Raw genomic sequence first — 13,538 nt, 5'->3', positions numbered from 1 at the left:
TACTCAGGAGCCAGATTTTATGACTTATTATTTGAATGGAATTCAGTTGTTGATGATGAACAGTGTTGTGTTGTGTTGCGTAGAATACATATCAAGCGAATGCTTATTATTTGTTTTCTGCGGATGATTCCTTAAGAAGAGCCCAGCCTGAACTTGACATCGTGCTTCAAAGTAGGAAAACAAGGACATCTATAACATTGATTTACCCTGCTTTTAGTGATTTTTAGTGAGACCAATAAGTGCTACTTTTTTTATAATCTCCTAGAAGACGCTTCTATTGATTTTTCCACCGCTAAAATGAGCTTGTTTCCAGACAGTTCCAGACCTTCGACTTAATTGCGAATCGCTGTACGTGTAACACACCTTGACATTCCACACTACCTGCCGGCGTGCTCTCGTTCTCACTGCGGCACACGTAATCATGTGTGAAGACTGCCTTCTTGATCATCGATCGTAATTATCTTAAGTGGAATGACGCGGTTTTAATGAGCGATCGCCAGGTAACAGCGGACGGCGAGCCTTTCTGATTTTGCAGAAACAATTGGGTGGCAATTGCATCTAAGATGATTATCTCGCCTGGTAGCTCTTCACTGGACGGGCAAGCAGCCTTAGTTGGACAGCTGAATTGCCTCTGGTATTATTGCCTGTCACATCATCCGATCATTAAAATCCTAGCAGGACGGCATATCTATCAGGTGTCTAATCTCTCTCTGTCTTTACATCCCTTGAAGGCATTCCATTTGACAAGAAGAAATGATAATGAGACATTTAATGCGTCCATTGGAGTACAAACACTTTGCCGGTCTCGCCACTAGTAAAAAAAAAAATACAGCAAATATCCAGTGTTAGGGAATAACTAGTTACACGAAACTGCGAATGAAATTCGCAAAATAAATGTAATTGTTATCCGTTACAGTTAATGAGACAAAAATGTGATTAAGATTGCAGTTACTAATCAAAATGTGGACAATTACAAATGAGTTGCATTCAAATATAAAATTCTTTTTGGAAAAAAGCTTATACAGTAAAACCTCGGATTGCGAGCATAATTCGTTCCGGAAACGTGCTTGTAATCCAAAGCACTCTTATATCAAAGTGAATTTTCTCATTAGAAATAAAGAAATCTTAGATGATTCTTTCCACAACCCTAAAATATTCATATAAAATGATTAATACTAAATATAAAGTAAAAATACATAAAAACAAATTAACTTGCACTTTACCGATGAAAACAATCGTGGATTAGGCCTATACGTAATACTCGTATTGCAACGCATTATCAAGTTAAATTTTATTTTAAAATTTTGCTCGTCTTGCAAAACACTCACAAACCAAGTTACTCGCAATCCGAGGTTTTACTGTATGTAGAATATAACGTACATTTTGTTGCTTTGCATCATCTCACCATGCAGAAATACCATATTTTGGCGTATTTTCAGGTAACATGGGCCAGCAAAGCCATTGGGACTTTTCAATTTTATTGCCCAGTTTAAAACATATGTTAGAAAAGTAATCAAAAAAGAAATCAAATGTATTAAGTTACATTACATTGATGAAGGAATCAATATAGTTGCAGTACTTATTGCATTTTTAACAGAGTAACTACTGCACTCAAGTACTGGGGAGGGGGCCTTGTCTCCACCCCACCCTTCCAGAACCTGGGGATAGCACACGGGCCTAGCTGTCATCTTGGGAGACCTCACTCTCCTTAGTCAGGGAGAAATGTTGCATTATGGGATGCAGGATGCCGTTTATTGCTGGGGGGGGGGGGGGGGGTTGTAAGCTGCACTCTGCATTAGAGGCCAAGAGAAAACTGAGTTTTGTATGGGATCACCTTATGGTTGCGGTCCGAGGCGTTCAGGGAAACGGGATTTGTCTCATATCTGCGTAAGCGCACAAGCTGGGGCTCAGTTGGAGGGTTTAGTAATGGCGGCCTGTGAGAGAATGTGGGGTGAATCGGGGTGAACACGCTTGCAAGGTCACGCTTCCAGACAAGCACCTAACAGTTGGCATCTGTGAGGAGCACACCGGTGCCCCCTAGAGGCAATGGAGCCAGCAAGCAGAGCAGCCATCCGGGTTACATAGAGCCCCCCACCCCCCCATGTCTGTCCTGTGTTTAGAGCTTAGCGAACAGCCTCAGGAAGCAGGGAGATTATTGTGGCTCACATTGCAGGTGTGTGTGTGTGGGGGGGGGGGAAGGGGGGTTATTGATGCTGAAAATGTCATCACCGCCAGAATGATCAGTGGTTGGGCAATTTGTTCCATTATTGTGGATCACTGTATGTTTTGGGGGTACCAAGGGGTTCCAAAGTCAGTGTTTAACTATAAGATAAGACGTTGGCCCTGGAGTATATTTACATTTTGTTAATTTAGCCGTCGTACATGTTTATGAGAGCGGGGTCAGTCAGTCCCTGGAACGATGTAGGGGTGATGATTAAGGGTCCAATGGTGGAATCATTTTGCTGACCAGGGCATTTGAACTGGTGTCCTTCTGATCATAGATGCAGTATTCTAACCCAATGGGCCACACAACACCCTTAGTAGGAGAGAATCACTGAGCTCTGTTCATTTTCTCTTCTGAAATCAGTCCAATCAGTCAGGGGTGTCATTTCCAGTCTATACTCTGCCTCAGAGATGGCAAGTTCAGCTCCAGAAAGTAAAAGTCCAGACCAAGATTTTGTTTCATCCAACCAGTTGAGTATAAAGGGTCACGGTCACAGAGTACTGAACTGGTTGGTTGAAACAAAATCCTGGCCTGGATTTTTTCTTTTTGGATCTGAATTACCCACCTCTGCTTTGCCTGACAGTGGACGCCCAGGACTGTGTAATTCTCTGTCCCCATACAGCCTGACCAGTAGTATCTTACAGGCGAACTCTAGCCTCCGTCCTTGAAGGAGCTCAGAAACTTGCTTCTTACTTTCAAGCAACACAGAACAAGCTCAATACGGACGAGTTTTGCGCATTCGCATCACCATCGTTCAGGATTAATACATAAGAATAATTCTCCACGACCATTCTAAATTGCAAGCCTTCTTTAATGTGATCTGAAGCTTATTCCATGGTTATTGGCATTGACCTGGACTGACAGAGTTCAGTGCTGACATTTCCAGCTGTCGGGGTTTCAGTGCGAGCGAAGACCTCCTAGGTGCGCTGCTCCTGTTCTGTGACGCTGATTCTCCTCTAGCTACTTCCTTTCATTTACCCGGCCATAAGCTACAGAGCGCTAACCAGCCGCTGAACGGCACCACGATGGTGCAGCCAGCGGCGCCATTCGGCCCATAAAGCATCACAGAGGTGGACGTGAAGCGGAACCTCCAGGTCGGGATGCCAGACGTGAGGCTACATTCTCAGTGAGGCATTTTCGCTAAGCGTGAGGACGTCAGATGGACTGATTGCTTATTTTGATTTTTCACAATGCAACCCTGTACGGAATAAACAGTTAGAGGAAATGGATGGATGGAAATGAGTATAATGTAGATCGATGGTGATCTTTCTTTTACTTCGACGGCAGCGTTGCAGACTCTAGGCATTCTTTCTACCAGCTTCCAGATGCAGCCACCTGGGATGCTTCTCCAACAGGCCTGAAGGAGTTTCCACAAGTTCTGGGCACAAGTCGGCTACCTTGCTCTGACTCTTTGATCCAACTCATCCCAAACCAGCTCTATAGGGTTCAGGTGGGGGGATTCTGGGGGGGGGCAGGTCATCTGTCACAGCACTCTGTCTCTTTCCTTGTGCTTACATGACCTCGAGGTTTGCTTAGGGACGGTATTCATTGATACCAATCTATCTGCAGTGAAGTCACGGTGACAGAAAACTTTCACATTTCGGTAAAAATCATGATCCATCAAAAAAGACTCTATGGTCATGTTGTTTGCATTTATTATTATTATATTATTATTACCACAAAGTAACGCTTGCAGTTAGATGCAGAAAAAAACAATAATCTGACCAATAATGTCTGTAACCACAGAATATACCTGTAATCAGAAATCTAAACAGGGTCATAGAAGAGACCTGCCCTCCACATTCGTTTATAACCCAGAAATGAAAGCAGGGAGGCTAAAGAGGGGGGCATATATTTTGTTATGTGTATCTGGGAGAGATGGCATCAACCCAATACCCACTATCAGTATCGGGCTGATACCAGTTAGGGGGGGGGGGGGTAAGAAACCGCTTCCAGTTTCCAATCAGAGGCAGACTTAGTATGAAAATCACAAAAATGCTTGTAGCCTTAGTGCGACAGACGTGAGGATCATGTGACTGTCATGTTATCCATGTGGGAAAACAGTTACTGTACTTTACACTGTAGGAAGGAAAAAGGTGAACTGCAGAGTACATGAATGTAAGGCCAGTGCTGAGTTTTCTAAAGTCTCAACACAGTAAAATGTACACAAACCAGATATTTTCAGACTTGTATTCTTTCCAAAGTTTGCTTAATTTTCGTCCGTTTTACTTCTTTTCGACTAGAAATGGTTAGTCGTGGATATAGAGTGACGTTGCTATGCTTGATTTCTTATTTATCATATTTAATTTGGCAGCAGATTGCATAGTTTACACAAGAAGAAATTTCGTTTCATTTTTGCAAAAGTTGGCACTGAATGAAACAAAGATTCCGGCCCGTAAGTCACGTCGCCATGGATTCCTTCCTGCAGCGTAGCGTCGCGGCTTTTGTTTGAGCAGCATGGCCTTTATACTTCCCTATTCTTAGCAAACTCAAACAACGGCGCCACGACGCTAAATGCAGTTTGCCATGCTAATTGAAACATATTGATACAAATATCTCATTTACTGTAGTGCTTAGTATTTGATAAAGGGGGAAAAGATAGGATAGGATTTTAATATCAGTACTGGGACTGGACCAGAAAAAATATCGTGCCATCTCAGACACACTTACTGTACACACACACACCCACACACACATTACCTGAGGGCTCCATTTTGATTTCCCCGTAAAAAAAAAAAAGCGGTAATATTTTTGATAGCTGGCCACTCACCCAATCAAAGGCATCTCTCCTAGGAATCAAAGCAATTTGCCGCACGCTAATAGGAAAAGGTTAGAGGGGGGTGGGAGCCAAAAACAAGCACTGGAGAAGTGGCACAGGAAAAGAGAGGAGAGGGAGGGAAAAGAGCGAGTGAATATAAATAAATAAGCTGGCTTGCCGAAATGTAGCGCCAGTGCTTAAGTAAAAGCGATGCCGAGCATGAGATGTTTGAGGGCTTCGTGTCGATGAAGGATCGCCTGGGTGATATCTGACATTCCGCCGCCATTTTGTAGTCATCACATGTCGTACAAGAACATGGTTTAACATCAAAATAAAAACATCACCCTAATGTGTTTCCTGTCAGCCTAGAAGAGCGTGTGCCAATGACTTATTTTGACTTCCATGAGAGATTCTGGGGTCTGTCTCCTGCCAAGTTTACCCTCCAGAGCAGATACACCATATTTGAGAAGTCACCGGCAAATTCCACAAGGGGGCATTCCGTGAAATCTTGGAAGACATTGCGACAACCGAGCCCACAAGTGCTTTGCGCCCTGGAAGTCATCGGAAAACTTTTCACAAGCATCTCGCCCTGGCCAGATGCTCTAAGTCACTTTCACCTCTGTAATATTCCCAGGATAGACTTATCCAGTCTACAGAAAAAAACACACACACACAAGTCCAGGCCACAAGCCAGAAGCGAAGAACTTATTTTTGAATCAATGTAGAGCTAAATTTAGCCAAGGCACAAAAACAGGAAAAATGTTTAGAAAACTTAAAAGCTCTAAAATGAATATTACTTTTGTCATTTGGTGTCCTTCATGCATTGGTAAAACCCTACTAATGTGTTGCATTCATTTTAGGAGGCCATTATGTGTGTTTTCTGGAAGTTATCTTTGGCCTGGTTTGGTATGCACATTCACTGCTTGTGAATTTATTTCTTTCCAACGTGAAGAGTTTGCATCTGCGCTATTGTCTGCTCTCTGGTGCATGGGCACGGCATTGGGGAGGAAAGAGATTCACACACAGTACCAGTCAAAACCTGGACAGATGTATTGAAAATCATTTGTTTTTCAACAAGAAATCAACTCTAAGCACACCCCAAAGTTATGTAAGCACTGTATTATCTTGCGAAAAAGGAAAAAGATGGGGTGCTGTGACAGATCACATGCCCCCCACAATCCCCCGACATAAACCCTATATAACTAGTTTGGGATGAGTTGGATCAAAGAGTAAGAGGAAGGAAGCCAACTTGTGCCCAGAACTTGTGGAAACTCCTTCAGGCCTGTTGGAGAAGCATCCCAGGTAGTTACTTCTGGGATCTGGTTGAACGAGTCTGCAATGCTGTCATGGGAACAAAAGGGGGCTATTTTAATGAGTCTAAAATTTGAGATGTTGAGCAGTTCTCTTGGTCAGTGCAATATGTTATATGTACTACCTGATTGTCTCAAGGCCTTTTACTATAAAGAGAATAACATGAGAGAGAGAAAAGCAGGTGTGTCCGGACTTTTGACTGGTACTGTACCTGAAGATGCCCAGTAACCTTGTGGTACCATCTGTTCTGAGGGAATATATTTAAGATGGGTCACTCTTTGGTTTTTCCCTGTTAAATATGAAAAATGAGTTAAAGGTTTACAGAAAAACACCATCAATCCAGGGATGCAATAATGTACAAGTGAATTTCAGGTACCTCCCGGAAAATGATAGATCATAGAGTTCTATAACCTGCGCTGTCTAGAACACCATTCTGAACTTTGTTGGGAAATTCGTCAAAAAATTTAGCTGAGGTGTTGTCATGATTACTGGCTTTATTTACCTTGGTTGCTTATCCTTGTGTGAGAATATGAGACCTTTCAAAAATAAGAGGTAATTGAGGGACTCGGATTAATGGCGTGTCATAACAACTTGTTCCGATTCACCACTGACCTTTCCTGTACGACTCAAGCTTGATAGATGTACTTCATTAGAGAGTTTTGACTGGAAAATAGAATCTCTCCCCACCTCTGTGACAGGCTCATCAATGATTGATCATCTGGAGTATGAGAAAGGAGGAGGAGGGGAACAGGTGCAGGAAATAGCCTAATATTATACTCATGAGCATGAAACTGATCAAGACATCTTAGAAATGGCATTGAAAATAAATGTGGCCATTCCTGGAATGGAAGAGTACAGCTAATAGAAGAGGGGAAAAAAGCAACATCTTCTGAAGATGTTTTGATGTAAACCCAAAACCAATAACAGAACACAACATGGCACAGAAACACACTCTCTAGGAGGTCCACAGTACTCTGTAGCTAAACCCAGCCTCATTGTGTACCTGGAGATTAAAATGCCGAGCTTCAAACGAGGGATAACATCTCCGAGATAGCAGGGAAGGGAACTACAAGAACTTCAAAATGCTTGGAGAAAAACAGCGAGGCGAACCTGCATTTCATGAAGGTTACGGAGTGTATTATCTCAATAAAGATTTGTCTGTTATATTAATTAGCGATGACTAATGCTAAGTCTCGGAATTGGTTATTAAATCTCAGGTAGGTCTTCGCTGGAGGTGGGTCTGGACCGCAGGCTTATTTGTCTCAATAAGCTGCTCATTACTGCACACTCGCCGCCTCTCCGAAACATACACCTCGTTCACTCGACACTCGCGCCGCCGTGCTTCAAAAACAAAAGAATGATTTTCTTTATTTAAACCGGGCCTGAAAGCGCAGCACGGCGTGCGGGGTTTTGTTTGCATAATGTCATTTCCAGTAAGAAATAATCACTTCCTCTCCTTGATTAATCATGTTTGCTTTCACCTTCCATTTATTTACTGGAGCTCGCGCGGTACAGCAACGCAGAATTAGATAAATTAGAGGCATGTAAGGTTTGAATATGTGCAATGATTCCGGGGCATAAAAAGGAAATGCACGGTTAACCAAACACAGCGTTTAGCATCTGTTATATGCATTATAGGCTTGCATAAGTATTCACTCCCCCGCCACGTTATTCACACATTAAACATCTTACTTGGAATTCTTCGCAATAATGCTGTCTACAAGCCGCCATCCCTGACCGGGCTCAGCTCCAGTTTTTAAATGTTGGGTTGGTCACAGGATTATCCAAGAGCCAAGCTTGTGATTGGTTGGGCCAAGCCTATGACGAGGTAATCCAATCTTGTGATTGGTTGGGCCAAGCCTATGACGGGGTGGGTCATGCCTGCTCATGGGAGTTTTACTTATACAAAAATGTAATGAGGGCAGATGGTAGAAACGATTTGTTCTGTGAGATGACCAATCAGATTATAGAGGAGGTGGAACCAAACAACTAGAGGTGGCAGGACCAACCAATCAGATGTCTTGGTCCCACCTCCTCTACAATCCGATTGGTTATCTCTCTGAACCAATCATTTCACATTCTGCCCTCAGACCACTTTTGTGTAAGTAAAATTGTCACGTGCCAGCATCCTGAGGAGGACATCTTTACTCTTGTCACACCACAGGTGACACGTGCACAATGGCAGATTACAACAAGCTGAAGGGCGTGCTGCTGGACATGCATCCCAAAAACCGGAGCGGTGAGGTACAGGTTCAGGAGAAGAGAATGGACCAGAAGAGAGAGCTGGTGGACGGCATGTTCAAGTACTTGGACACAGATGGCGACGGGCACCTGGGCAAGGAGGAGCTGGCACAGGTGGGCATTTCCCATAATGCAACACTGAAGAACTCATGCCTGCCACAATGGATCAGGATCAGGATGAAAGCCCGAACATTCAGTATAGTCATGTTCTCCTGTAGTAGTAGAAGTCATTGCAGATATTAGTCGTAGAATAGAGTTTTTGAAATGTTATCAATGCTAGTAATAATTGAACAGCATACGGGTTGCCTGTCTAGGTATCAGTGTTCCACTGTAGATCTATGCTGTTTGACCACACCTGAATAATCTAGATCAGTGTTTCCCAATCCGGTCCCATAGCCAGCCAAATAAGATTATTGTAATACTTCAGTGTATTGAGAACATAGAGACTCAGAAGATCTGACTGAGATCTGTTGCTGCTCTGGTCATACCCTGGTGTAGATATCTATGAAGGTTCACCTGGAGGACGGCTCGTTGGACTGCACCACGCAAGACCTGCTCCGCTACGATGACTACAACAACGACGGGTACCTCACCCTGCAGGAGTTCTACACCGCCTTCCGTGAGTCACCCTCCTGGGGTCATGTGACATGCTGGGGGAGGGAGGGGGATGGGGGGGGTTGGACCTTTCAGCACAGAATGGGATTTGGTGCCAATTTTCCAGAGGAATCGTGTCAGCGAGCCTATTCAGGCTGCACCATCCTTATATATCAGGTACTGCCAGTCATCATTTCCAGAATCACCGGACTGATAACCTAACATACGGTGTCATTTGGAAGAGTACAGCCTAACCCTGGATATAAATATGCCACTGAAGTTATGGATGGAGGACAACTGAGAAACCTAGGTCTGAGTTCGTCGAATCAATGGCTGGGAAAGAAGAACATTCTCCACAATTTTACTCCTTTCTTTTCATTTTATTTGCTTGTTTGTGATTCCCGAATAAATGATCTGACAGCCAAAGAAACACAGTTTGACCCAATCTAATTAAATCCATAAATCAACCCATTAGTAATGGCGTTTGGCCATATTCGAAGTTTCAGCTCTAGGGCCCGCAAACTGGACCCATTAAGTCCGGCTGGTCATTAACCATCGTAATGACTGGTTTTAGTGGAGTCACTGTCGTCGTCGCGCAGTTATTTCACTTTTACCGTCCAGATGGGCCGCATTAACGCTTTCGCTGTTTTGCGGCGAATGGAAAGAAGACTAGTAAAAAAAAGTATAGCTTGTTAAGCTACCCGGCCGTGATTAACTGCCCTCCTGCTTGTACACAAACCGCGTTACTGGTGACCTGGAATCCGGATCCCAATCGGAGCGGCTCTGGGATTAGCCGGGGACCTCGGTGCAGTACAAGCCTGACTAAAAAGCTAGCCTTGCAATGCCAGAAGCCCCTGGGCCTTATATGTGATAGAGCTGTAATGGCTTCATTATTCACTGTCTCAACAAGTAAGAAAGGGGGGAAACAGGATTGATGAGAGGTAATCTGCACTTTTTTAAAGCTGTCCTGCTTTCAGACAGGTAAATCTTCACTTAATTGTGTCTGATTAATTTAGTTGCTTGACTGATGCATTTTGTCCTCAGTAACTCACAGTTTTTGCCCATTTATACAGACAGATGTTTTACCAGAACGGTTCAGGTTAAGTACGTCGACCAGCAGGTACGACGACAGGGACCTTCTCGTGGGATTTGAACCAGAAACCAGCAAGATACTAGTTGGCATCATTAACTACCTGCTACCCTCCGGATAGGCTGGCTTTCTTATATGCCACTGGCTGCAGCACAAACTGCTTGAAACAGTGAGACTTTTGCATTAGCGTTAGCATTAGCGTTAGCATTAGCGTTAGCATTAGCAGCGCATCCTGTGTGCCACCAGTGTCCAACAGTTGCAAACAAATGAAATGAGAGACTACTCTATGCATTTTGGTATTTGTAAGAATGGCTGTTTTTGTGCAGCCACGTAGCATGTTGTATACATCTTTCAATAGGCTGCAGAGGATAATTGGAGTTGCCAGATTGCCCGTAGGTGTGTGTGTGTGAGAGTAAATGGTGTTGTGTGTGCCCTGCGATGGATTGGCGTACCATCCTGGGTTGATCCCTGCCTTGCGCCCGTAGCCTCCCGGACAGGCTCCGGACCCCCCCCCCACCACCCTGAATAGGATAAGCAGTTTTATGAAATGGATAGATGGATCGATGGAATTTGTGGGTTTAGAGTAGCGCAATATTCTTATTTGTTTACAGTAGAGCAATATGCTCAAGCTATAAAATTTTCTGCTGCCATATTAATGTAGATAGATAAATATCTCTGTGAAAAACACCCCAGCTGCTGTGTGTGTGTGTGTGTGTGTGTGTGTCTCATAGAGAAACAAGCCGAACGGCTTGAGTTTCGCAGGGGTGATATCTGCACCCCAAGGGCCACCGAGGCAGAGCACATAAATCTGACGCCTGGCATACAGGGGGTAGCATAAGAGACAAATGGAGGAAGCTGGGGGAGGCAGGAGTGGGGCAGGGGTGATCTCCTGGGGGCGGGGCCGGTGGGGGATGGCCACGCCCCCTCCTGCTCACCTGCTCACATGCGCAGGTCGCTCTGTTTGTTTCCCATCGCCGCCGTTAATCATGGAATTATGAGGAGCTTCATAGGCCTGGGCGACGAAGTCAGCAGATCATCTGCCTAATTAATTAAGGAGGTGAGGTGGGGGGGCGGAGCTACAAACGTGATTGGTCCCCACTGAAATGCCCGGGGGCCCGGACTGCGGTCAGCCGACCCCCATGTGCTGTTCTGCGTATCTCTCTCGTGATGTCGTTCCTCCTAAGATTACACTGCGGCGGGGGGGGGGGGGGGGGGGTGATTTCAGGGATGCAAATTAGCCATTAGCTAGGGATGGTCAATTTAACTCACCGTGCAAAAAATAAATAGTCTGGCTTTCAGTTCTTTGGGAATAAAATGTTTACATTCCCCAGTTTACCCAAAACATTACAGTATTGCTGTTGGGAGTGAAAGAACAAAAAACACAATATATGTATATAACTTTCTTAAAATGTAATATAATAATACAAAGTTGGTTTACTTTAGTCTCCAAAGAACTACTCTAGTTATTATTTATGGTATTCTGTAGGAATATTATGAGCAACCAGAAAGCATATTTTATTCTCCAGCACAACATGTACATCCAAATTTAGTCATATTGTAAAATATTCATGCATATAGAGTGCGTAAGTGAATGATTCCAGAACAATTCGTTTGTTATCTGAAGATCCGCTTTCAATCGAACTCTGAGTGTATAGATAGTAGTGGTTGAACTTTAATTTGCCTCCAAAACCGTTAACTGGGTTTGACTACCATACCCTACAAAAACAACAAAAACAATGCTCCGTAACCAAGATTCTTGTCCCAGATGGTCCTCAGCAGTGGTAAATTTATATTAGCAATTAACGACTGGAGCATTTCAGGCTGTCCCTCTGTGGTATCGGACCTTCCATCTGTAGTACACCGTTTACGTGTGACAAACGGCCGAATACGCCTCGCATTACAATCAGCCACCGGCTCGCTATGTGTGCGGTGCTGCTCGCTATGTGCGCGGTGCTGCTCGCTACGTGCGCGGTGCTGCTCGCTACGTGCGCGGTGCTGCTCGCTACGTGCGCGGTGCTGCTCGCGCTCCGTCGCTCGGCCTCCGGCCAGTTCGTCTACGGCCGCGGCCTCCATCGGACAGACACCTTCGCTTGGATGCCGTAAGCGGTATCCACGGCGACCGAACGGAGCAGCTCCGTGAAGCCGTTTTGAATCCGGCCCAATCAGTCTGCGCGCCGGATCTCTGTTTACAACAAGAACTTTTGGCTAGTGCTCTCATCTCATAGGTCCACGGTCGCGGGTTTGAATCCCGCCCACGCTGTGTGTAGATAGAATTCGTTCTTTGTTTGTTGTGCAGATTCCTTCTGGCTTACTTCCATACTTCATGTAGTTAACAACCAGTTTGGATAATTGCTGTCCCTATATTGGCACGAATTGTATGTGTGCCCTTTGATAGATTGGAACCCCGTCTTGGGTGTCCCCTGCCTTTTGTCCAGTGCTATTTGAGATTTGCTCCACACTCCCCAAGACCCTGCACTGGGTACGCAGGTGGAAGGCAGACTGATGTTTTTGCGTTCTGCAAGTGTAGTGTTTTTGTGTCACAGCTAATGTACTGTTATTGGCCTATTAGTCAGTAAAACAGGTTATCCTTTCATATCTAAGTAATAAATTCACATAAAGGACTTGGCATATTAAACCATTTGTTGTTTTTTCGTTTTAAAATCCATTTTTTATTTGCCTTTATTATTTATTTCCAAGAAAACAGCAGCCCTCTGCAGCGAGGCCCTGTTCGACTGCGCAGCTAACTGCAGACGTCTGCGCAGTCTCCATGGCGTCCACCGTGAGCCTTTTCGATTCCGGATTGGCAGGGGTGGGCAGCGATCGGTTCGGTGCCCGAGTTTGATAGGAATAGGAGCCGCATGTCGCGAGCGTCCATGCATCCCTGCCCCCCACGCCACACCACGCCACGCCGCATGGGGGTGGGGGTGAAAATGATCTCCATGGAAACAGTAAGCGCTTTCCAGTCATGCTCTGGAGTTTCTCCCTGTCGCACTGCTTTGCAGTGACGCCGCACTGCACTGGTGCCGAGCAGGTCAGAGAAAGCGATGCGGAGTGAAGACGTGAGTTTCATGCACTGACTGTGCTGCACTTTTATCTCAGCATGAAAATAAATAAATTCGTCATAAAAAGCACTAAAGGAGGCGCAGTAGGTAGCATTGCTGCATTACTCCTGCAGGGTTGGGGTTCGAATCCCGCTCTGTTTATGTGCCGTTTGCACATTCTCCCATCACACAGGTTTCCAATGGGGAGCCACTTCAGTCACCCCCACTGTGTAGCCCCCACCTGGATGATGCGATGGCAGCCATTCTGCACCAGTACGC

At 44.8% G+C, this 13,538-nt stretch overlaps 1 protein-coding gene across 2 annotated transcripts in view; it reads left to right on the top strand.

Moving 5' to 3' along the window:
• The window catches only part of fstl4 (follistatin-like 4), a 132,640-nt gene that overhangs the window by 82,007 nt on the left and 37,095 nt on the right, over positions 1 to 13,538 (top strand). For both annotated transcript variants that reach the window (XM_023803437.2, XM_023803438.2), the window contains 2 exons: positions 8,458 to 8,648; positions 9,033 to 9,153. In XM_023803437.2, the coding sequence (XP_023659205.2) occupies positions 8,458 to 8,648; positions 9,033 to 9,153 (312 nt within the window). The remainder of the gene's footprint in view (positions 1 to 8,457; positions 8,649 to 9,032; positions 9,154 to 13,538) is intronic.

Source organism: Paramormyrops kingsleyae, chromosome 24 (assembly GCF_048594095.1).
Source record: "Paramormyrops kingsleyae isolate MSU_618 chromosome 24, PKINGS_0.4, whole genome shotgun sequence".
Lineage (NCBI taxonomy): Eukaryota > Metazoa > Chordata > Actinopteri > Osteoglossiformes > Mormyridae > Paramormyrops > Paramormyrops kingsleyae.
The sequence above is the reverse complement of the archived record's forward strand: the minus strand, read 5'-3'. Positions and strand labels throughout refer to the sequence as shown.